Source organism: Salmo salar, chromosome ssa01, assembly GCF_905237065.1.
Source record: "Salmo salar chromosome ssa01, Ssal_v3.1, whole genome shotgun sequence".
Taxonomy (NCBI): Eukaryota; Metazoa; Chordata; class Actinopteri; order Salmoniformes; family Salmonidae; genus Salmo; species Salmo salar.
Genome location: NC_059442.1, coordinates 135,504,970 through 135,531,243, shown reverse-complemented (window position 1 = coordinate 135,531,243; position 26,274 = coordinate 135,504,970). Strand labels below are relative to the sequence as shown.

Genomic DNA, 26,274 nt, shown 5'->3' with positions numbered 1-26,274 from the left:
AGAACAATCTGCAATGGTGGGTGTCATGGCTTGCTGAAATGACATGGAACAACCCTAATACCATTCTAGGGTTAGGGTACACTACTTGTAACAGGTATACTTAGGGCTCTATTCAATCTGTACAGTTGAAGTGTTTCAGATTGTGTGATAGAAATGTAAAGGTAATTTCTGATTGTACTGACATATGCAGCGGTTTACTGTGAATGCAGTCTGTGCTAATGCGGGAACATTTCCTTTAAATTTCAATCACGCTGTTAAAAGGAACTTCCGCGATGTGGATTGAATAGAGCCCTTACACTAAAAGAATGTAAACCACCCCATGTGACTGTGATATTTTACATTCTTGGTCCTCCAGATGCATTTACTGTAATGACAGGCAGGGGGCAGTAAAGAGAAGCATGGCTCGGATGTGTGTGCGTGTGCATGGAGTGGGTTATTACTCCAGTACCATGAGGAAATGTACTGCTCCTTCCATCTTTGAGATATCATTCATTAACACATAGCAAAGCAAAATAGCGAGAGGAAAGAGGAAATATGGCACCACTTTTGACCTTTGATCGCCAGGCTCCATTTACCGTAGTCAGTCAGAGATTGCATGTGTGATAGTGAGTTTGTGAGTCCATCCCTCATCTCTGAAAAATAGGGTAGTTCTCAACTTTGGTCGAACTAAGGTTGAATACTTTATTAATTCAGTAAAAGAAAGCTACCAGATACATGTCATACGTGTTCAGTTGGTAGTGCATGGTGTTTGCAATGCCAGCATGGTGTGTGCAACACCAGGGTTGTGGGTTTGATTCCCATGCGGGGCCAGTACAAACAAAAAAAAATGAAGAAAAAAAAAATGCATGAAATGTATGTATTCACTACTGTAAGTCGCTCTGGATAAGAGCGTCTGCTAAATGACTAAAATGTAAATGTGTTGTATTGGCCTTTTTCCTCTCATTGCCAACAACATTTGATGTGTCAATGCTTTAAAATCCACTGGCTGTACAGTGTTATCTTGGTAATGATACTCTTTCAAATCTCAAATTATGGAAGTTTATTCCTACTGCAGCCCCACCTGGTGTTAATATACCAAACCATAGTAACTTCATGAAGGGCAGAAAGTTCAAAGTGAACATTGGATACCATTGGACACCGAGTTCTATTCAGATCCTTCATCAGCATCATCATCAGTATCATCATCATCATCATTATCCTCTTTATCATCCTCATGATCTTCATCACACATTCAACATACATGCACATACATTTAAAGTCCACAAAGCAAAGAACAAAAACACCAAACGAAGGAGCGTTGTGACTCCCAGTTAGAGGGCCTAGGCCAGTCGTTTACGTATGGAGCCAGGTAAGGCGTTCGTAGCATTGACCACGTTGCGGGGGTGTGGAGATTACAGAGTTAAGAGGTTAAGAGCGACCTGTACAGATGATGGATAGAGGGAGGGAGTGTAAGAGGGGTGGCAATTCACAGTGTGTTGTGGGCCTGTGAGTCTGGGGGGATTTCAGGGTTGAAAGAGGAGGCTACTCAAGTTTATGGTTAGACAGTGCAGACTCCAAGGCAGTGGAGGTCCAGTATGAGGAGATGTTTAACCGTAGAAGCCGTGCAAGAAGACACAGACGCACAGGAGGATGATGGCGTTGGCATTGACCACGTTCCTCCACATGGGTTTCTCTGAGGTGTCTGTGAGTTTCCTCTGCAGCTCAGCCTGCTCCTCAGCACTCAGCTTGGGAGCATTCGATTTCTCCAAGCCACAGAAGCTCAACACTGCCTTCTTACAACAGCCTGGCTCCTCTGTGGGCTCTGCACAGACACACAAACATACAGGGATGACGAAACAGTGTGTGGTTGTAAATGTGAGAAATCAAATCTGTATGTGTGTCACGGAGTAACAGATAGAGATCGGAGAGAGACCTCTCTTACCTTCAATATCCACAAAGGCAGGTTCTTGATTTTCTTCCCAATTGTCTAGCTCCAGATCCACCCTCTCCTCTGTGCTGTTCCTCAGCTGCCAGCACAAGCGGTGCAACTGCAGATGGATGGAGGGAGAGGCACGGGACAAACACATGGGAAGAAATGAATTTAGAGATAGCAGAGAGACTGCGTTTTTATTCAATTAACATTCACGGATGGAAGAATAACTAAATAAGTTTGACTATTGGGGGCGGTTGTAACTTACATGTTTGTCGTCGATGGGTTTGGTCATGAGGGAGATGCTGACTATCAGCAGGCAGGAGATACAGAACAGAATAATGGAGAAGTAGAGGTAGTGGACCCCACAGATGATCTCTGGACATTTAGTGGGGGTCACACAGCTTCCTGTCCCATAGGCAAACTCACTGATCATCCTGGTTAAGCCAATAGCCAGGCCTATCGTAAGGCCATAGAACACACCCTGAAAGTGGGGGGGTCTGTGACTCAACACATTTTCATAGTTCACTTCCAATTGCACAAACATCACGTATAACATGAACATACACAGGAACAAGGTATTAAATGGTGAAAGTGGTAACCAGGGTCCTTTGAGCCTAGCCAGCAGAGTTCAGATAAACTACTTAAGCAATAAGGCCCGAGGGGCATGTGATATATGGCCAATACACCACGCCTAAGGGCTGTCATTTATGCACGACGCAACGCGGAGTGCCTGGATACGGCCCTTAGCTGTGGTATATTGACCATATACCACAAACCCCTCAGGTACCTTATTGCTTAATTGGACAACAGGTTAAATAAACCAGTTCAAACCACAAGTAGCTCAAGGAAACTAGTTTATATCACACTGACTTTGGTTAAGTTAGAGACTCACCGGCTCATTGACGCGCTTACAGAAGATGGCGAGCATGAAGGTGGCGGCGATGGGCGGGGTCAGGTAGCTGGTGATGGACTGGATGTAGTCAAAGAGCTGGCCGCTCTGAGCAGACTGGACCACAGGGATCCACGCTATACTCACCCCGATCAGAACCAGGATAAACACCCTACACAGCCAAGAATAATACATCAATATCAATATTACCCATTTATCTAAACTCTAACATAGACAAACACAAGCATATACACACATGTATTATAGCAAGTGAAGTCCAAAGAACTGGAGCAGGCTGAGCTGTGTGTTACTGTACCTCCCAGCGATCATGAGTTCCTTCTCGGAGGCGGAGCTGCGTATCTTGGTGTAGATGTCCATGGTGAACAGGGTGCTGGCGCTGTTGAAGATGGAGGTCAGGGAGCTCATCAGAGACGCCATCATCACCGACAGCATCAGCCCTCGCAGACCTGCAGGAGAGAGGGGGAGGATGGGAGGAGAGGGCAGGGCGGGGGGGATGCAAAGGAGAACAGGAATGGAGGGAATGCGGATTAGGATAGGTGTGGAAAAGAGAAAAGAGAAGGAATGAAGAGATTAACAAATGTGATGGTTGATTGTATTGGCAGCAACAACTGTTTTCCTGGAATAAGGAGTAGTACTTATTGAATCCAGTATTTGTAGCAGTAGTAACAGTGTTGTAGTAACATAGTCCCTGTGCAGTGCGGTGCCAGGACAACAACTCTCCCTCAACGTGAGCAAGACAAAGGAGCTGATCGTGGACTGCAGCCGAACACGCCCCCATTCTCATCGACAGGGCTGAAGTGGAGCAGGTCGAGAGTTTCATGTTCCTTGGTGTCCACATCACCATCAAACTATCATGGTCAAAACACACCAAGACAGTCGTGAAGAGGGCATGACAACACCTTTTCCCCCTCAGGAGGCTGAAAAGATTTGGCATGGGTCCCCAGATCCTTAAAAAGTTATTTAGCTGCACCATCGAGAGCATCCTGACCGGTTGCATCACCTCCTGGTATGGCAACTGCTCGTTATCCGACTGTAAGGGGCTATAGAGGGTAGAGCGTATGGCCCAGTACATCACTGGGGCCAAGCTTCCTGCCTTCCAGGACCTCTATACTAGGAGTGTCAGAGGAAGGCCCTAATTCAATTATTTTTTGTCAAAGTCACAGACTGTTCTCTCTGCTACCGCACGGCAAGCGGTACCGGAGCGCCAAGTCTAGGTCCAAAAGGCTCCTTAACAGCTTCTACCCCCAAGCCATAAGACTGCTGAACAATTAATCAAATGGCCACCTGGACTATCTACATTGACCTCCCCCCCCTTGTTTTTACACTGCTGCTACTCGCTCTTTATTATCTATGCATAGTCACTTTACCCCTACCTACATGTACAAATGACCTCGACTAACCTGACTCGGTAACGGTACCCTGTACATAGCCTCAGTATTGTTATTTTATTGTGTTACTTAATATTACCTTTTTTTTACCTTTTTTTATTTCGTAAATATTTTCTTAACTCTATTTCTTGAACTACATTGTTGGTTAAGGGCTTGTAAGTAAGCATTTCACGGTAAGGTCTACAACTGTTGTATTCGGCGCATGTGACAAATACAATTTCATTTCATTTGATAGTGGTGCTAGGACTGTCATTGTTACTAGATGGACTAGTATCTTCTGTTACCCACCATTTGGCATGAGGTCCACCACCAGTTTGGGATAAGCAATGTTGGTGCAGCCAACACTGGCCCCACAGTACCTCAGACACTCCTCTGGTTCCACGCACGCCACCTCGTTTGGGTAGAGGATTCGGCTGATCATGCCAGGGAAGACCATGAGGAACATGGGCAGCAGCTTCAGGTAGCCACACAGGATACAGCCAGCCTTGACATGGGAAAGATTCTTGGCAGATAGACAGCGCTGAACAATCACCTAGGTGACAGGAGAGATAAAAGGCCTTCAGTGATAAAAGGCCTCCAGGTGATGGATTAAGTTTTCATGGTCAAAACATAAGTATGGTGCCTCTGTATTGCTTGAATATGTCAATATCCAGAGTAGAGGGGAATGAAAGGGGTTTGATGTAAAATGCACTCATCATTCCTTCCATGCACCATACAATCACAGATCTTCTGACAGGCACAAATGTGTATGCAGCTTTTCTAGCGGAAATATTCATCAAATGAAATGTTTCCCTTTCCAAACGTGACCCAAATTGCTGATCACAGAAGAAGGCATGGCGCTATCATATGTGAATTAGAGAACCTTAAGCTTTGAGTTCTGCTAATTGAATAAACTGTTTCAACTTGCATATTTAACGTGTGTGAGTGAGCGCTCGCTCATGTGTGTGATTGTGTAAGTCAACATCCTGTTCTTTTTTCACAGTCACCTCTGTGTTCCCGGCTTTTAGTCTTATTTAAGTCTGTGGGAAGGAAGTGCATTTGGGTCTAACTAAAAGCATGCCTTTCTTCATAAGGCAGCCACTTAAGCTAAGACAAGCTGAGAGCTGTTTGGAAAGAGTGGCCATAGTAATGATACACACATTAGTGTGTGTGGGGTATATATGCAAGATACAAGTGTGTGTGTGTGTGTGTGTGTGTGTGTGTGTGTGTGTGTGTGTGTGTGTGTGTGTGTGTGTGTGTGTGTGTGTGTGTGTGTGTGTGTGTGTGTGTGTGTGTGTGTGTGTGTGTGTGTGTGTGTGTGTGTGCGCGCATGTAACTAAGGGAGGGTGTTAGACTTATTCATTCCCTATGGAGCAGTAGGCTACCTGATCAGTGCACCAGTACCAGGTGGCCTGGACAGTGAGGCCAAACACCAGGCCTGGCCAGGGCAGGTCCCCTGTCACCGCGTCCCTGAAGATGTGGAAGGAGTCAGGCCGAGGCGTGTAGCAGCTCTCACTGATGTTGACCCCAGTTAGAGTGGGTATGGCCTCCATGTAGCGCGTCTGGAAGTTCTCATAACCTCCCACCTCATTGAAGGCTGAGGAGACAGGCAGAAGAGGGTTGGGAAAGAGGGATGAGAGAGGTTGGAGGAATTGGAAGAAGAGAATAAATCAAGGAAATTATCCTCTGTAGAAAGGGGGAAGGAGAAAAAGGAATGCATGGAGGAAGGGAATAAAGAAGGGAGGACAAAGAAGAAGAGATATAGAGTTATAGGAAAAGGAAAAGAGGCAATGAATAAATACATTACCATAACCCATGAGGGTGAATAAATACATTACTATAACCCATGAGGGTGAATAAATACATTACCATAACCCATGAGGGTGAATAAATACATTACCATAACCCATGAGGGTGAATAAATACATTACTATAACCCATGAGGGTGAATAAATACATTACTATAACCCATGAGGGTGAATAAATACATTACTATAACCCATGAGGGTGAATAAATACATTACCATAACCCATGAGGGTGAATAAATACATTACCATAACCCATGAGGGTGAATAAATACATTACCATAACCCATGAGGGTGAATAAATACATTACCATAACCCATGAGGGTGAATAAATACATTACCATAACCCATGAGGGTGAATAAATACATTACTATAACCCATGAGGGTGAATAAATACATTACTATAACCCATGAGGGTGAATAAATACATTACCATAACCCATGAGGGTGAATAAATACATTACCATAACCCATGAGGGTGAATAAATAGATTACCATAACCCATGAGGGTGAATATAAACATTACCATAACCCATGAGGGTGAATAAATACATTACCATAAACCATGAGGGTGAATAAATACATTACCATAACCCATGAGGGTGAATAAATACATTACCATAACCCATGAGGGTGAATAAACACTTTACCATAAACCATGAGGATGAATAAATACATTACCATAACCCATGAGGGTGAATAAACACTTTACCATAAACCATGAGGATGAATAAATACATTACTATAAACCATGAGGATGAATAAATACATTACCATAACCCATGAATAGGAATAAATACATTCCCATAACCCATGAGGATGAATAAACACATTACCATAACCCATGAGGATGAATAAATACATTACCATAACCCATGATGATGAATAAATACATTACCATAACCCATGAGGGTGAATAAATACATTACCATAACCCATGAGGATGAATAAATGCAATACCATAACCCATTAAGATGAATAAATACATTACCATAACCCATGAGGATGGATACATGCATTACCATAACCCATGAGGGTGAATAAATACATTACCATAACCCATGTGGATGAATAAACACATTATCAGAACCCATGAGGATGAATAAATACATTACCATAACCCATGAGGATGAAAGATCCCACGACCATGATGATGGTCTGCAATGTGTCTGTGTAGATCACTGCAGCCAGTCCACCTGAAGCAGAGTGCACATGGTGAGAGTCAGCACAACACAATCCCACTCATTACTCATACAGGGTTACAGTCAATGACTAAGCTGTGGAAAACTACTGTAGTACTCATTTACACTGTAGACGTGATGTTTATTTTTTACTTTAATGATTGCCCTTGGTCAAAAGGGATAGCCTGTTAGTGATCCAGTTGTTAGTTTGATGTTTGTCTATCATATAGACTCTATAACTCCCCTCAGTAGTTTTGTACGGTATATGAATATACATGTAGGTCATTGATATTCATTTGAGCACAATGGTAATAGAGAAGATACGGTGGCCTACATACATTTGCGTGGGGCTGCCTTACAGACTGAAAATCAAGCCCTAGCAAAGAATAACAGTGCACACAATGTTTGCTGTTGACTGCACCTCGAAAGCATCGATGTGTCACGTGTGCATGACACTATTTGATGCTGTGAGTCACTCTATTTTCAGCAGTTAACTCACCTTCATGTATGATATTTACAAAACCTACACTAAACTCCATTACATGTTTATATGAGCATTATGGAAACCTAATCCTGTACAGAGACTTTTATTTTATATTTAACCTTAAATTAACTAGGCAATTTACAATGACGGCCTACCCTGGCCAAACCGTAACCCGGACAATGCTGGGCCAATTGTGCGCTGCCCTATGGGACTCTCAATCACGGTTGGTTGTGATACAGCCTGGAATCAAACCAGGGTCTGTAGGGATGCCTCTAGCACTGAGATGCAGTGTCTTAAACCGCTGCGCCACTCAGCAGACAGTCTACACTAACCTCCATTACATGTTTATATGAGTATTATGGAGACCCAATCCTATACAGAGACCGTGTTGTGTCACTGACCTTGCTGATGGCCTGTCAGTGAACTAAAGTCCAGGAATTAATGCATCATTACAGAGGTGAACAACAAGGTTTTATCAGGGAGTATGGGTAATTACCCATGTTGTACAGGAGATAAACAGCCTTGGAGGAAGGCATTTGTGCCGTCAGACATAGTCTGCTATTAAGACTCAAATACAACAATACAGGATGGACTTTACTCGACTCTGCCATGGTTACAGATAAGAACTCCATATTGGTTTAAATGGACATAGTTGATATAGGGCTCCTCTCAGTGAATGAGCTATATATATCGCTGCTATACACTGAGTGTACAAAACATTAGGAACACCTTCCTAATATTGAGTTGCACCCCCCTCCCCCTTGCCCTCAGAACAGCCTCAATTCGATGTGGCATGGACTCTACAATGTGTGGAAAGCATTCTACAGTGATGCTGGCACATGTTGACTCCAATGCTTCCCACAGTTTGGTCAAGTTGGCTGGATGTCCTTTGGGTGGTGGACCATTCTTGAGACACACAGGAATCTGTTGAGCGTGAAAAACCCAGCAGCGTTGCAGTTCTTGACACACATTTAAACTGGTGCACCTGGCACCTACTGCCATACTCTGTTCAAAGGCACTTAAGTATTTTGTCTTGCCCATTCACCCTCTGAATGGCACACATACGCAATCCATGTTTCAAGGCTTAAAAATCCTTTGTTAACCTGTCTCCTCCCTTTCATCTACACTGATTGAAGTGGATTTAACAAGTGACATCAATTAGGGATCATAGCTTTCACCTGAATTCACCTGGTCAGTCTATATGTCATGGAAAGAGCATGTTTTGTACACTCAGTGTATATCCCTGCTATATACAGTTATGTAGTGTATAAATTGAGAGTATGTATTAATATACCTGTGACAGTGTATAGAGCAGTAATACTTAGCAGGAGAATCACAGCAAGGTAGATATTCAGCCCCAGAGCCTGGTTAATAAAGATGGCTCCAGAGAACATATCTGCCTGAGAGAGAGAAAGAGAGATTGAGAGAGAGAGAGTGAGAGAGAGAGAGTGAGAGAGAAAGAGAGAGAGAGAGGGGATTAACGACAAAGGAAGGGCTTCTATAGGGCTAGCACACAATTTTGGATGAAGAAAAAATTCAATACAATAACTGTCATAAACGAACAGCTGACTGAAGACCAGATGGCCGAGTATTCGTGAAGTTGAGTCTGTTTCTACGTACATAAACTAACATGGACTTTTAACAACGTGATGAAACTTTGTTGCCCCTTGCTGAAACAAGCAATAAAACTGGCCTTCTTTAGACTAGTTGAGTATCTGGGGCATCAGCATTTGTGGGTTAGATTACAGGTTCAAAATGGCCAGAAACAAAGAAGTTTCTTCTGAAACTTGTCAGTCTATTCTTGTCCTGAGAAATGAAGGCTATTCCATGTGAGAAATTGCCAAAAAACTGAAGATCTGGTACAACGCTGTGTACTACTCCCTTCACAGAACAGCACAAACTGGTTCTAACCAGAATAGAAAGAGGAGTGGGAGGCCCCGGTGCACAACTGAGCAAGAGGACAAGTACATTAGAGTGTCTAGTTTGAGAAACAGGCGCCTCACAAGTCCTCAACTGGCAGCTTCATTAAATATTACCCGCAAAACTGTTATTTTAATGGACATCAAATTTGCTTTTCTTTCCAAAACAAGGACATTTCTAAGTGACCCCAAACTTTTGAACGGTAGTGTATATATACAGTGTACCTAGTTGTTTTTATGGACTGAACATCAGTAATATACAATGAACAGTCATATGAGTGACTCACTGAGATCTTAGTGAAGACATAGAGGAAGAGTGAGAGCACTGAGAGATAGATGCGGATGCGCTGGCCTCCGAACCTCTTCCTCAAGAACTCTGGCATGGTCACCACCTAAACATATCCAGTAGACATGATTACATTGTGGAATAGCACTTGATTATATGCTACAGAAATGTAAGAAATGGCATGGTATAATGGTAATTACACTGTAATAGCAGAAAAGGTTGTTCTCACCCCAGCTTTGATGTAAATGGGAACAAAGAGCCATCCAAGAATGATCACCACCACGAGGGCCTGAAAAACACAAATCCTAAGGGCTCAGATGGGGAATTTATGAAATGACAGATTTCTTTTTACTAGAAGTGTTACTTCTTTCGCCCACTGCTGTTCTCTAGTATCGATCATATAGTGACATTTAACCTACAGGCTTATCAGCCCCAATATAGAGAATAAACGTGTAAAAAAAACGTTTATACAAATAATTGCAGAGTGCAATAGAAATAGAGATGATATGATAACAGAGATAGAGATGAGATGATAATAGAGATAGAGATGAGATGAGATGATGATAACAGAGATGAGATGATAACAGAGATAGAGATGAGATGATAATAGAGATAGAGATGATAATAGAGATGAGATGATAATAGAGATAGAGATGAGATGAGTGATAATATCAGGTACGTTTCAGAGGTTATGATGATGTTTGCATGAGAGGTTATCATGGTATTTATTTACATTAGACGTTGCCACTCACATTCCATTCAAATCCGCCAATGGCAAGTCCACCTGCAGCCGCAGTCCCTGCGATGCCAACAAAATGCCCACTGCCAATGTTGCTCGCAAAGAGGGATGCCCCAATCTGGAGAGGAAGGACAGAGGAATGTTCATGATCAATTTATACAGAAAGTAATGATATTCTTTCACAGTTTTTGGATATGGAAGGTCATTGAGAAGAACTTCATTCATAAAGGAACATTTACAACAACAACAGGTGTACCATGTAAGATAAGGTTGCCAAGTACGTGGTCCATAGAAGGGAAATATGCAATTAAGTTAGACACCTCACGTGTACTGGTTCAATCAACATCAGTCATTATTGAGTCATTAGGAGCAGTCTCAAATGAAGAGCATATGATTTATGGGCTTCCAACACATCAAGATAAAAGATTATGACCTTGATTTAAGTATGAGCTGGACACTTCCATGGAATACAGGCACGTACTAGGATAGTTCAGGAGAACAGGGTGTGTCTTTCCAAATATGGGCCAGTGTCATAAACAGTGGCCGGTAAATTAGAGCGAGTTCGATGCCTTTGAACGTAATAATGTATCAGCATTCAGGGCTCGAACCACCCAGTTTATAATATATAATAGACTGTCCTGAGAGAAGACATACTCACTGGCCACCACACCATGCTTCTTCCTGCAAGGAAGAATCCACCTACGGTGGCTCGGTTTGTGCTCACCATAGCCTGCAAAGAGAGACGGATTAATTGAGTAGTTTTGAGATACTATATTCATGTATCAGGGATCATGTTGATCAATAACCTTGTTGTTACATGATACGGTCGTTTGCACCTTTTTCAGTTATATATACAAGGTCAATATACATTTTTGTTTATAAGGTGTTTAATTTGACTCTGTTAGTTTCACACAGTTGGTTTACTACATCTTGGAAACATTGTTTGGGTCAATCATCAATCAACACTAACCACTGGGCACACACTGGTTGAATCAAAGTGGTTTCCACATCATTTCAATGAAACTACATGTACGTTGAACCAACGAGGAATAGATGTTACTTTGATGTCTGTGCCCAGTGGGTGTGTAGTTAGTACTGTATCGACTCTCCACACAGCTGAAACAATATGACAAATGCAAAAGTATTCCTCAGCAATTTATTCAAACATACTTGGTGACTTGTTCTATAAATGTCTGGCAATATTATACATTTTGCAGCTGGGCATAAATTGAAGCAATCCAGGTACTTCAATGAGAGGTCAGTGCACTTGGTAATCATAGGTTACTTGACACTTGGTATTCATAGGCTACTTAACACTTGGTATTCATAGGTTACTTGACACTGGGTATTCAAAGGCTACTTGACATAACTTGAGGAAAATTTCCGCATAATGTACCTGGCACAATGGCCCAATTGGACAATATCTGCAGCAACAAGTGTACTGCATGAGTCCAGTCATTAACCCATTAGTGATTATGTTATTTGGAGGACATCTGAATTACTTTGTATAGAAAGTGTAGAATATCATAATTCATATTTTATTTTTGTAAATATAAGGACATATTATCACTCAGAAGGAAACTCATCGAAACACTATCCAGATGCTTCTATTTTTTTATTTAAAAAAATCATATTCAGAATAGAGAAAATAACTTTTCTCCAGATTCAACTAAAACATGCTCTCTTTTCCTTTCTGAGGGATTAACTATTCACAGACACAGAGTTGTTTTAGTGTCAATGTGTCAATGGAAAGATTAAGGAACTCACCCATATTCCGACTGCCAGGACAACCAAAAAGTAGATCACAATGACGGAGATATCCGCCGGGTTGTTGAGGGCCACGGTGCCATTGTTAGGCACACTTCTAACTAAGGAGAACCCAAAATAATCCTGAGTCATTTTGTCTGTTCTGAGCTGCAAAGGTGACCAGAGGACAGGTGTATTGTAGAAGCCTCTCTCCTTTACTGCTGTGCTACTGATTCCCCTGTCACCTGCAATGCTACTTATGTACTACTGACCCCACAGATAGGTATGTGTGTGCACGTGAGCACGTATGTACGTGTGCGTGTGGACCAGTGGAGGCTCCTCAGAGGAAGAAGGGGAGGACTGTCCTCAACAGTGAATTTCAGAAAAGTGTAAATAGTGAAACATTTAAAAAGTTATCATTTTTAGATGAAACTATACTAACTATATTCACAACACCAAATAATTGATTAAAACACACTGTTTTGCAATGAAGGTTTACAGTAGCCGCAACAGCACTCTGTAGGGTAGCACCATGGTGTAGCCGGAGGACAGCTAGTTTCCGTCCTCCTCTGGGTACATTGACTTCAATACAAAACCTAGGAGGCTCATGGTTCTCACCCCCTTCCATAGACTTACACAGTAATTATGACAACTTCCAGAGGACATCCTCCAAACTGTCAGAGCTCTTGCAGCATGAACTGATGTCACGTCCTGACCAGTATAGAGGATATTTTGTTATTGTAGTTTGGTCAGGACGTGGCAGAGGTTGGTTTATTTATGTATTACGGGGTTTTTTGGTCACTGGTCTATGTTTGTATTTCTATGTGTATGTTCTAGGATAGTTTTCTATGTGTAGGTTGGGTGCTGGACTCTCAATTGGAGGCAGGTGTTTCTAGTTGCCTCTGATTGGGAGTCCTATAAATAGGTGTGTGTTTTGTTTGTAACTTGTGGGTAGTTGTTTGATAGCACTGCTTTTGTTGAGCCTGCTTCTCTGTTCCTGTCGTTAGCTTGTTTATTGTTTTTCCGTGGTGTTCGCATTTTATTTAATAAATATGTTGAGCACGCAACCCGCTGCGCCTTGGTCCCATTCTCTCTTCCACGACAGCTGTGACAGAACTACCCACCATACCAGGACCAAGCAGCGGAAGAAGGAGCAGGTCATTAACTACATGGACTATGACGAAGAATTGACTTGGGAGGAGATTCTGGACGGGGCTGGACCTTGGGATCAGGCTGGGGATTACCGTCGCCCACGGGAGGAGATCGAGGAGGCGAAGGCTGAGAGGCGGCGTTATGAGGCTATGGACGCGCTGGCGAGGAAGCCGGAGAGGCACCCCCAATAAATATTTTTGGGGGGCACACGGGTAGTTTGGCTAGGCCAAGGAAGAGCCGTAAGCCAGCTACCCGTGATTATATGGAGGAGCGTATGAGGTGGAGGGCGCCATGTTTTGCTGAGGTGCGCACTATCTCACCCATGCGCACGCACAGTCCGGTGCGCGCCATTCCAGCCCCGCGCAGATGCCGTGCTAGAGTGGGCATCCAGCCTGGTAGGAGGATGCCTGCGCAGCGCATCTGGTCGCCGGTACGCCTCCTAGGACCAGGCTACCCTACTCCCGCTCTACGCACGGCAAACATCAGGCCCCTGCACAGCCCAGTTCGCCCTGGACCAGCACCCCGCTTGTACAGGGCTGTTAGTTCCATCCAGCCAGGACGGGTTGTGCAGGCGGTGCGGTCACGGCCACCTGTGCACCTCCATGGCCCAGTCTTTCCGGTTCCTGCCTCTTGTGCTATCCCGGAAGTGAGTACCTCCAGTCTGGCACGACCAGTACCAGCAACCCGGACCAAGCTTCCCAGTAGTCAGCCTAGTCCTGTTCAGCCTGTTCCCGCTCCCCGCACTAGCCCTGAGGTGCGTGTGCCCAGACTGGCACATCCTGTACCAGCCCCACGCATCCGGCTTCTAGTGCGTCAGCCCAGCCTCGCCAGTCTGGAGCCGCCAGAGCCGCCCGCCAGTCAGGAGCCGCCAGAGCCGCCCGCCAGTCAGGAGCCGCCAGAGCCGCCCGCCAGTCAGGAGCCGCCAGAGCCGCCCGTCTGTCCGGAGCCGCCTGAGCGGCCCGTCTGTCCGGAGCCGCCTGAGCGGCCCGTCTGTCCGGAGCCGCCGGAGCGGCCCGTCTGTCCGGAGCCGCCGGAGCGGCCCGCCTGTCCGGATCCGCCGGAGCGGCCCGCCTGTCCGGATCCGCCGGAGCGGCCCGCCTGTCCGGATCCGCCGGAGCGGCCCGCCTGTCCGGATCTGCCAGAGTTGCCCGCCTGTCCGGATCTGCCAGAGTGGCCCGCCTGTCCGGATCTGCCAGAGTGGCCCGCCGTTCCGGAGCTGCCATCGCCGCCCGCCAGCCGGGCGCAGCAAGCGACGCCCGCCAGCCGGGCGCAGCCAGCGACACCCGCCAGCCGGGCGCAGCCAGGGTCATCTGCCAGCCGCGCGCAGCAAGGGTCGCCCGACAGCCAGGTGCAGCCAGAGACACCCGCCAGCCGGGTGCAGCAAGAATCGCCCGCCAGCCGTGCGAAGCCAGGGTCGCCCACCAGCCCCCCGGCGCGGCCAGGGGCACCACCTAAGTGGGCGAAGTCGAGGGTGGAGTGGAGGCCACGTCCCGCACCTGAGCCGCCTCCAATATAGGTGGGTTGGGAAGGGGGGGGGTGTAGCACAGTGCCGTCGTTGACGGCAGCCACCCTCCCTTCCCTCCCTTTAGTTTAGGGAGGATTTTTTTGGTTTGCTTTAGGGGTTTTCTGTGTTTTGTGTAGGTGCATCCGGAGTCTGCACCTTTGGGGGGGGTACTGTCACGTCCTGACCAGTATAGAGGATATTTTGTTATTGTAGTTTGGTCAGGACGTGGCAGAGGTTGGTTTATTTATGTATTACGGGTTTTTTGGTCACTGGTCTATGTTTGTATTTCTATGTGTATGTTCTAGGATAGCTTTCTATGTGTAGGTTGGGTGCTGGACTCTCAATTGGAGGCAGGTGTTTCTAGTTGCCTCTGATTGGGAGTCCTATAAATAGGTGTGTGTTTTGTTTGTCACTTGTGATTAGTTGTTTGATAGCACTGCTTTTGTTGAGCATGCTTCTCTGTTCCTGTCGTTAGCTTGTTTATTGTTTTTCCGTGGTGTTCGCATTTTATTTAATAAATATGTTGACCACGCAACCCGCTGCGCCTTGGTCCCATTCTCTCTTCCACGACAGCTGTGACAACTGACATGTTGTCCACCCAATCAAAGGATCAGAGAATAAATCTAGTACTGAAAGCATAAGCTATAGCTAGCTAGCACTGAAGTTCATAAAATCTGGTGAGTAGTTGACTCAAGGAGAAAGAAAAAAATAGTTAAACAGTTTTGAACAAATTCATTTATTCAAAAATGAAGGAGAAGCAAGAGAGAGAGAAAGAGAGAGACTTTGTCTTTTTTCATTTTCACCTACCTAGCTAGTTTAGCCTACTCAAACACCCTGCTCAAACAGACATGAATACTATGTTAGCTAGTTGGCTATGGTAGCTTGCCGGCTATTGCTATCAAACACTGGAACTCTTCGAAGTCAAGGTAAGCTTTTGGTTTTATTAATTTATTGCCCGCCAGTGTAACTGCTTAACTCCTTGCTGACTGTACACAGTAATGCATGATCGTAGCGGGTTTACTAACACCTTAGTTCTAGTAGCTATGTTGACTATGACATTATTTAATATGGTGACAACGATGTAGGATGTGTGTAGCGGTTAGTGGTTATGATATGAAGGTTTGGTTTGGAAAGGTTTTTTCCTCTGGTCACAGACAGCTGATGTGTTGTGCACTGAAGTCCACAAGCGCAGGGAAAAGGTGAGAAGAGGCGAGTGCGTAGATGCGAGAAGCAATTCTACAATGATCAAAAGGATCATGCTGTTTGTATGTGGCTGCTATGAAAGTGAACTCTGTTTGCGTGTGATCAGAGGTGTATTCATTCCGCCGATTCTGTTGTAAAAACATTTCTTAAACGGAAGCAAAAGGAACAAAATATGAGAAACCTACCTGAATTTGTCCTATAAAAAAATCTTGTTTGCAACTGTTGGACAAATGATTACACCCTAGATCAGCTAGAGGCAACAAGAGTGTGCAAGGTAGTGTTGAATGTGTCAATGTCTGTCTCCTTGATTACTCAAATTTCTCTCGACCTGTGCTCCTACATTGTAAGCTTTCATTCATAGGCTAGGTTGTAGCAAGCTCATGATGTGTATAGGTCAAATTCGACAATCATGTAGTAGCCTAAATCTATGGATGTTACATTGAGCTGGGTTAATTGTATATGAATGACAGTTATCCAATGTGTTGTAGTAGCCTTCCCTGTAGCTCAGTTGGTAGAGCATGGTGTTTGCAACACCAGGGTTGTGGGTTCGATTCCCACGGGGGGCCAGCACAGAAAAAAATAAATAATGAAATGTACTAGTTGTATGAAATGTATGCATTCACTACTGTAAGTCGCTCTGGATAAGAGTGTCTGCTAAATGACTAAAATGTAAAAATGTAAAAAAAATGTAGTAGAAATAAGGCCAAGCTCATAAAAAAAGATTGCTGTCCGTCGTCTTAAAAGGCACCAACCACCACTGGTGTGTTGGTTAATAGGGTGTTTGAGACAATGCAAAGAATGTGCTTTATGGCAAACAAAGGGTCATTGAAGGGGAAATCAACAGTTACTACATCCATTTTTGGACTTATAGATGAATTATATGTACCCATTGATTCTTGAAGAATTTACAGTAACTTATGCCTCATGAGCTTAGTTCAACTGTTGTACCCTATCAGAACCCCAAATGTAAGCTTGTTTTACTCCAATGTTTGTAAATAAACACAATATAGCATAAGAACGATCATTTTGATATCATGGTTGGTCAGTCCTTGCATCCATAGCTCTGTCTAGGAATTTGAGAATGGTTCCATTTCTCCAAACCCATCCCTCAGCTTTTTACCAAAACAGTGGCAGGCAGTAGCTTTGTTATTGTTTCTACTGCTGATTGGCGCTTTAATGATCAACTGAACCGAAAATACTTAGAAGAAAAAATATATCCTATAAAATACAACTTGTAAGCCACTCCACTTTCAGAATTACACTAACCCTAGTCCTAATGGAAACGGCTGATTGATAAAACTCTGAAAGTAGGTGACTACTGTAGGTAGATACATCAACTGTGAAAGTGCTGTGGCACCAGGTCAATTGTGGACTCCTGGGAGAAAGAGCACACCAAAGAGCATACAGGAAAAACAATAAATTGGGTTTTTGATAGAACACAACCATGAGGAAGGGTTTATTGGCTATAATAGGACATGTTTAATGGGGAAATATAGTAATACTAGCATTAAATGTATGTTAATGGACATGGCTGTTGACTGTAAGCCCAGTCCATGAACTCTTCTGTCAATATTATGATTTATTTCCACAAGGAAACTAATTCTGAATCAAGGTAACAGTCAATCAAAAAGGTACATTCTTCACAAAACTACCTCACTCACAGAGTAAACACACACAGAGAGTGGGTTAATGATTATTCTGCCCCTCCTCTATTCCTCTTTAGGTTGCTGGTGAAGACTTGAGTGTGCGTGTGATAAGGGGCTATCCATAAAATGTTATTAATCTCTCTCATCACAACTACAAACAATCTGGTTCACATACATTTACATCAGCCATTAGTCTCTACAGGTATAAAACATTTACAATGTCACTGTATGATCTTACCCTTGTATTGTTCCAAGGGTTGGGTAGGTTACTTTTTCAATGTAATCCGTTACAGTTACTAGTTACCTGTTCAAAATTGTAATCAGTAACGTAACTTTTGGATTACCCAAACTCAGTAACGTAATCTGATTACATTCAGTTATTTTTAGATTACTTTTCCCTTAAGAGGCAATTGAACATCTATTGCAGGATAAATAAACGTTAAAGTTTACATAGCTGCCCCTGAACAAGGCAGTTAACCCACTGTTCCTAGGCCGTCATTGAAAATAAGAATTTGTTCTTAACTGACTTGCCTAGTTAAATAAAGGTAAAATAAATTTAAAAAATATATGGACGTACAATTTCACTTTATGGGTTGGTTATGTAGGCTTCTTCAAACCCATCGCTTTTTACTAGATATAATAATACAATTAAATGATATCTTTACATTAAAAACCAGTCTATCAGAATTCCAGTCATTCCAATAAATGTTATACCCCTTGTTCTTCAAGAATAGGACTTGGAAATATGGAGGTATAGATTAGCCAAATTGTTTTACCTGAGCATAACCCCAAAACGAAGGACTTATTAGCCAGCCCTACTTTGTTGATTATGATTTTGTTGTCATGGAGGACTGATTGGACTCATTGATTCGAGTTAAAAAATGGATGCTCATGGAATGGCATGCTTTAAGCACTACTGAAAAGTGTTATTTACATGTGAAAATTAATGCCATATGCTGCATTTGCTATAGGCCTATTGTTTACCTTTTTGTTAATGCCTATTTGATATCTTGATAACATGCAGTTGTTTAAAGGGCAAATCCAAAGATAAAACGGTCGCCCCGCCTCTGCTTTGGTAAAAAGCTGAGGGATGGGCCTGGGGAAATGTAGCCACAGAGATTAATAGACAGAGCTATAGATGCAAGGACCCATGATTTCAAAATGTTTGTTTTAACAATGTTATAAATTAGATATACACTACCGTTCAAAAGTTTAGGGTCACTTAGAAATGTCCTAGTTTTTTAAAGAATAGTACATTTTTTGTCCATTAAAATAACATCAAATTTATCCGAAATACAGTGTAGACATTGTTAACGTTGTAAATGACTACTGTAGCTGGAAACGGCAGATTTTTTATGGAATATCTACATAGGCGTACAGAGGCCCATTATCTGCAACCATTACTCCTGTGTTCCAATGGCACGTTGTGTTAGCTAATCCAAGTTGATCATTTTAAAAGGCTTATTGAGCATTGGAAAACCCTTTTGCAATTATGTTAGCACAGCTGAAAAATGTTGTGCTGATTAAAGAAGCAATAAAACTGGCCTTCTTTAGACTAGTTAAGTATCTGGAGCATCAGCATTTGTGGGTTCGATTACAGGCTCAAAATGCCCAGAAACAAAGAACTTTCTTCTGAAACTCATCAGTCTACTCTTGTTCTGAGAAATGAAGGCTATTCCATGTGAGAAATTGTCAAGAAACTGAAGATCTGGTACAACGCTGCGTACTACTCCCTTCACAGAACAGCGCAAACAGGCTCTTAACACAATAGAAAGAGTCGGAGGCCCAGGTGCACAACTGAGCAAGAGGACAAGTACATTAGTGTCTAGTTTCAGAAACAGGCACCTCACAAGTCAACTGGCAGCTTCATTAAATATTACCCGCAAAACACCAGTCTCAACGTCAACAGTAAAGAGGCGACTCCGGGATGCTGGCCTTCTAGGCAGAGTTGCAAAGAAAAAGCCATATCTCAGACTGGCCAAATAAAAATAAAAGATTAAGATGGGCAAAATGAACACAGACACTGGACAGAGGAACTCTGCCTAGAAAGCCAGCCTCCCAGAGGCACCTCTTCACTGTTGACATTGAGACTGGTGTTTTGAGGGTACTATTTAATGAAGCTGCCAGTTGAGGACTTGTGAGGCATCTTGTTTCTCAAACTAGACACTCTAATGTACTTGTCCTCTTGCTCAGTTGTGCAATCTGATTACGATATTTTTTGCTGGTAACGTAATGGATTACAGTTACCCGTTTTTTTGTAATCCCTTACATGTAATCTGTTTTTTTGTAATCCCTTACATGTAACGGATTGCATGTTACTCCCCAACCTTGAATGCTCCTATATCATCACCACCTGATGCTTCTTCCCTGACCCTGAGCTTTTATCTTAGCAATTTCAAAGCCTGAACTATGCCCAACCTCACTCCTCCCTGAGATGATCGAGATAAGCCTGTACCAATATAAAAGACTGACAATTTAATTGATAGAACTTTGATTGGTTTTGGATCATGATTGTTTTCTACTTCTTTCATCCTTGTATTCCTTGTAGTGGGATGTTTGTAATACCAGTCTCAGCATAGACCTATAAATCAATAATAAAGTTGAAAGATTGCAACAAAAAATCCCTTTAATGGGGCTGTTAAGTTATTATGGACCTTGTAGTCGGGAGGGTAAAAGTACCAGAAACAACCACCAGGTAAGTAGCGACTCTGGAGATTAACATGGTAAAATGCAGCACAACAAAGAGCCAGGAAGGTAAAAAAAAAAAAAAAGTGGTAAAACAAGCCAGGGTGGTGTTCAGTTGGGCATATAGAATCAAAACTTTTGCAACAGAAAACTAAAATGGGTCATATTACACCTACTACTAGCCTACTGTCCATTTCACTCCAACGGAAGTGTGTAGCTAATTCATTGGAAATGTAGGCTGCCCCAAGACCCCATTCTGACTTTGTCCATCGGGGGGAGGAATACCATGAGAACATTCTCACAAAAAAACACAATACAATCCTACACAGTGATGTGTGCGTGTGTGTAATACAGAGATAATCGGAATGAGAAAGAAAATACACGTTCAGCAGGAAACATCATGACCAAATAGCTCATGACCGCAGGGCCACAGATTCACTCATGGCGACTGATGCACACGAGCATGCTGTTCATCCAAGCATTCACACAGAACAGGGTATAAACCCACAAGTTCCCAGGGTAGGTAATGTTTTAATGGCATTATTTTAATGACCACACATTATTCATAATAATAAACAAATGTACTTGCACAACTGAAAACTCCAGACACCGTCCCATCAACCTTCAAAAGGTGGACATTTCAAAATGGTATGATTGCTGGCACACACATTGACAGGGGCTAGCAGTGCACACAGAGATCAGAGGGCAGAGTGGAAAGGGCAACAGACAGGAAATAGAGAGGAGGAACAGACAGACATCTTACAGTGACAGGGGGGCATAGAAAGGGCTCAAGTTCAGGAGGAGATCACAACCACATTCTGGTCAATAGTAACATTTCCACTATGCTGTGTAACGTAATGAAATACATTTTCCCTAATTAGAATTACAGACATCCACTCATGATCGATACTAAATTGTCCTCACGAGAACATCCTGTGGAAATGTCACTTGAATACCAACTAGTCAGTTAATTATCAGCAACTATGGAAGGGAGGGGATGGAATGGATCGAAGCAGAAAAAAAATACCACCTAGCACACAGGAAGTGGGCCAGGGACAGAAAGCCTTGGAGGACAGAAAAGAGGGAGAGAGTTGAGCAGGACAGTATGAGAGGGTGAATGCAGCAAGGGAAGAGGTGAGAATGTAGGACAAAAATGGCAGGCCACTAGAGAACAGATTATTCCTGATGAGGCCTTAATTGAGCATGATAATGGCACAAAGAGACGAGCGATGAGGAAGAGATTAGAGAACAAAAGATCTGAAACTAGTAAAGAATGGGGGGGGGCAGTGGGAAGGGGAGTGGCTAACTCTAGCTAAAGACTATCAGGGGTTAGGAGGAGGTGGTCTCAGGGTTGGGCCTCTCCCCCCTCGCTGTCCTGCTGGTCGCTGGTCCACAGGGTCAGGTTGTCCCGCAGCAGCTGCATGATGAGGGTGGAGTCCTTATAGGAGTCCTCGTTCAGATTGTCCAGGTGTCCGATGGCCTCATCAAAGGCCTCCTTGGCCAGCTTGCAGGCCTCCTCGGGGGCGTTTTGGATCTCGTAGTAGAACACAGAGAAGTTGAGGGCCAGACCTAGGCGGATGGGGTGGGTGGCCGCCATGCTCTTGCTGATCTCGTAGGCCTCCTTGTAGGCGCCCTCGGAGGACTCCACGGCGGAGGTCTTCTTCTCGGCCGTGGCCACCTCGGCCAGGTAGCGGTAGTAGTCGCCCTTCATCTTCAGGTAGAACACCTTGCTCTCCAGCTGGTCTTCTCCGCAGCTCTTGATGAGGAACTGGTCAAGCAGGTTGAGCACGTCCTGGCAGACCGTCTCCAGCTCCTTCTCAATGGTCTCCCGGTAGGCCTTCACCAGCTCCAGCTTCTTGTCGTTGCCATCGGCCATGGCCCTCTGCTCGATGCTGGAGGTGACGCGCCAGGAGGACCGCCTGGCTCCCACCACGTTCTTGTAGGCCACGGAGAGCAGGTTGCGGTCGTCGTTACTCAGAGGCTCACTCAGCTCAGTCACCTGGTGAGGACATAGAAGTGTTGCAAAGAATGGTGTCAGGATGTGAAAATGCTACCATATCATAAACCTTCCATAAATTGAACAAATGTACCATTGACCTAACATTCCTATCCTGAAGAAAAGCTCTAGAAATTGACCAATGACAAAGGTGTGACGTTGCAGGGTGCATGCATGCCTAGGTGGAGAAAGCCTAGACTGTGCTTGATTCTTAACTGTGAATATTAAACCCTCTTTTTTATATAAAGATGCTTGTCTTATGCCTTTTGAGAAACAGGCTACAATTAAGTCATAAGCTGAATATGTATCCATCATCATCGATACATCAAACTGCAGCAGCCATTTCCACCCTTGCAGACAGGTTTGTGGGTGCGTTTGTAAAGGAGCAAAATCTGGTCGTTTATAAACTTCCGCCATCATATTTGTTCGTAATTTAAGAAATTGTACCTCTGTCTGGCATAAATGTGACGACTATTCTGTATATTAGTCTATTACAGGAAAGGTAAGACCAGCTTTCAAGCTTGGAATAGCTAGTTTTATTCAATCGGCCCAAAGTGCTGTAGTGAACGAACGCACCCAACGTGTGTCCCTGTTCAGCCTCTAGGCTAGTACTGCTACTACTGCATCATAGACCAGCCGTAGCCACGAAACCAGACAACCACCAGTTTCATTGTTAGCTCAGCTAGCTCTTTAGCTACCACATTCACTTCTAAAAAATATATGGCAAAATAACATAGCAACAGAAGCGAAATAGCCAACCTTGGTATTGTGTGCACCAGGTTTCACATTGATTTATGATATTACACAGAATTCTGGAAATTATTTCTTAAATTAAGACGATAATCCCAGGTACTATAGTTAGTTAGCAAGTTAGCAAGAGGCAACATTGTCTGACTAGTGAATAATGTAATAATAGATGACCTTTGTTACAAACTGATATGAATTACTGTCACATTTGGCCATTCTTCCAAGTGAGTTGCATTGCTCATTATGCAAAATTATGTCTACCTGTTTCATCGCTGAGGCCATGTCATCGTAACGCTCAGCCTGCTCAGCCATACGGGCTCTCTGGATCAGTTGCTCTCTATCTGCCATTGTCGCTGTTGATGTGCCGAAGGTCGGGCAGTCAGTTCCAAGATACGGGAGGCTATTGACGATAGCTAGGTGTATTCGAAAGCAATGTGTATTTTCCCGATGACGTCCAACGCTACACACAGCACATCAAATGTCACTGCGGATTATCTCTAAAAACTCACTTACAATACTAGCTAAACAATGGTGAAACAATACGTTTTTCAATGCTGCCGAGGCGCAAATTAGAATTAAGATAATCAGTGACTCCCCTCCAAGTCCTCGCACCAACCCCTAACCGACTCTATCTCAACACCCGGTGGCTAACTAGCTACTGCGGCCTCCCACTGCTATCGACATTGGGTGATGCTCCAAGAGTCCTGTCTATCCGGGGCGGGGGGGGGGTGAAGGCTGCTGCTGATATTTCAAGATGACGTCACTTTCTAAAAATAGAAACGTGCGGTGCAGGCGTGCACCTGCGCAGTGCAACGTACTGCATCGGTTGCAGCAACTGAGAGCGCGTGCGTGTAGGGTTGCAGCTAGTGTGACCTCACATATGGCATACAAGTAATGGTTCCAGCATAGTAGGATGGAGATGTGAACATATAGGACATAAGCAGTGCCTTCCCTTACGTCTACCCAGTCCCAAAGCCATGATAGCGTTTATGCCAACCGCTGTAATGTACAAAACATGACTGAAAGGTACAGAAGACCTCTGTGTTGCTGACAAGTGTTCCCTCCCCTCATCCCTAAAAGGAAATCACTCCCCATTCCAGCGTCTCTTCCCTGTAACTGGGTAGGAGGAGGAGTGTATGACACACTTCTGTATATTATCAGGGATGTGATATTATTCCAATGTAGCAGAACATCTAGCTACCAGCAGTGTTGGGGAGTCGTGAGCTAAATGTAGTTCAACTAGTAACTATACTGAACTAAAATATAAATGCAACAGGTAACGTGTTAGTCCTATGTTTTATGAGATTAAATAAAAAGATTGCAGAAATTTTACATACACACAAAAAAACGTATTTCTCCCAAATGTTGTGCACAAATTAGTTTACACCCGTTAGTGAGGATTTCTCATTTGCCAAGATAATCTACCTACCTGACAGGTATGGCATATCAAGAAGCAGATTAAACAGCAAAATCATGGGCTCCCGAGTGGCGCAGCGGTCTAAGGCACTGCATCTCAGTGCAAGAGGCATCACTACAGTCTCTGGTTTGAATCCAGGCTGTATCATTTCCGGCCGTGATTGGGTGGCGCACAATTGGCCCAGAGTTGTCCGGGTTTGGCCGTCATTGTAAATAAGAATTTATTCTTAACTGACTTGCCTAGTTAAAAAATGAAACATTACACAGGTACACCTTGTGCTAGGGACAACAAAAGGCCACTCTATAATGTGCTATTTTGTCACATGCCACAGATGTCTACATTTTTGCAATTGGCATGCTGACTGCAGGAATGTCCACCTGAGCTGCTGTCAGAAAATGGAATGTTAATTTCTCTACCATAAGCAGTCATTTTAGAGAATTTGTTAGTACGTCCAACCGGCCTCACAACCACAGACCAAGTGTAACCACGCCAGCCCAGGACCTCCACATCTGGCTTTTTCACCTGTGGGATCATCTGACACCAGCCACCCGGACAGCTGATGAAACGGAGGAGTCTGAAATGAAGCCCTTTTGTGGGGAAAAAGAAATTCTGACTGGTTGGGCCTGGCTCCTCAGTAGGTGGGCCTATGTACAATTTGCAGACTGCAGTAGCTTGGTGGTAGTTGAACTAAATTCAAATCTAGGTAGTGTTTATTACTTTTTTGCCATGTAGCGGTGTAGCTAACTGAGATTCCCTAAAAATCTCAGTTAGTTCGTAGCAAGTTAGAAGAATTTAGGTTAAGGTTAGGACAAGGATTAGGGAAAATGGTCTCCTAACCTTTTACAAAATAACTTTAGTTAAACTATATTTTTCTTAGGGGTAGCTTTAGTGTAGCTTAACTTCTTCCAGCGTGAAGTTATTGGTAGCTTGGTAAACTATATTTTCAGAGTAGCTTCCCCAACATCGGCTACCAGTCACTGAGAAGGTAAACTAGCATTACATTATCCCCTTGCAATAAAACATCCTGAACAAACCCCAGAAAAACCTCTTGATATTTATTTTGTATTCATTTCTGCAACAAATGAATACTCCTCAAAGTTTTAAATTTCACAGTTGCACTCGTAAACACATGTACAATTGAGAGCATCCTGCCTGGTATGGCAACTGCACCGTTCACAACCGCAGGGCTCTCCAGAGTGTGGTGCAGTCTGCCCAACGCATCACCGGGCACAAACTACCTGCCCTCCAGGACACCTACAGCACCCGATGTCGCAGGAAGGCCAAAAAGATCATCAAGGACATCAGCCACCCAAACCATGCCTTGTTCACCCCACTATCATCCAGAAGGCGAGGTCAGTACAGCTGCATCAAAGCTGGGACCGAGACTGAAAAACAGCTGTCTCAAGGCCATCAGCCTGTTAAATAGCCATCACTAGCCAGATTCCACCCGGTTACGCAACCCTGCACATTAAAGGCTGCTGTCCTATATACAGTTGAAGTCGGAAGTTTACGTACACCTTAGCCAAATACATTTAAACTCAGTTTTTCACAATTTCGGACATTTAATCCTAG

The 26,274-nt window shown here is 43.8% G+C and overlaps 2 protein-coding genes across 2 annotated transcripts; both read right to left on the bottom strand.

Annotated features, from left to right (window-relative positions):
- Window positions 1-1,024: 1,024 nt before the first annotated feature.
- Window positions 1,025-12,580, bottom strand: slc5a1 (solute carrier family 5 member 1). The gene is given in 14 exon segments (NM_001171787.1): window positions 1,025-1,801; window positions 1,922-2,027; window positions 2,178-2,393; window positions 2,805-2,973; window positions 3,118-3,268; window positions 4,499-4,742; window positions 5,575-5,786; window positions 7,113-7,193; window positions 8,957-9,062; window positions 9,869-9,973; window positions 10,097-10,156; window positions 10,620-10,724; window positions 11,265-11,336; window positions 12,374-12,580. Coding segments are annotated over 14 exon segments (1,974 nt in total). The 5' UTR covers window positions 12,506-12,580; the 3' UTR covers window positions 1,025-1,586.
- Window positions 12,581-21,053: 8,473 nt separating this feature from the next.
- On the bottom strand, window positions 21,054-23,992 carry ywhah (tyrosine 3-monooxygenase/tryptophan 5-monooxygenase activation protein, eta polypeptide). Its single transcript, NM_001140221.1, is given in 2 exon segments — window positions 21,054-22,541; window positions 23,547-23,992. Coding segments are annotated over 2 exon segments (741 nt in total). The 5' UTR covers window positions 23,634-23,992; the 3' UTR covers window positions 21,054-21,887.
- Window positions 23,993-26,274: the final 2,282 nt, after the last annotated feature.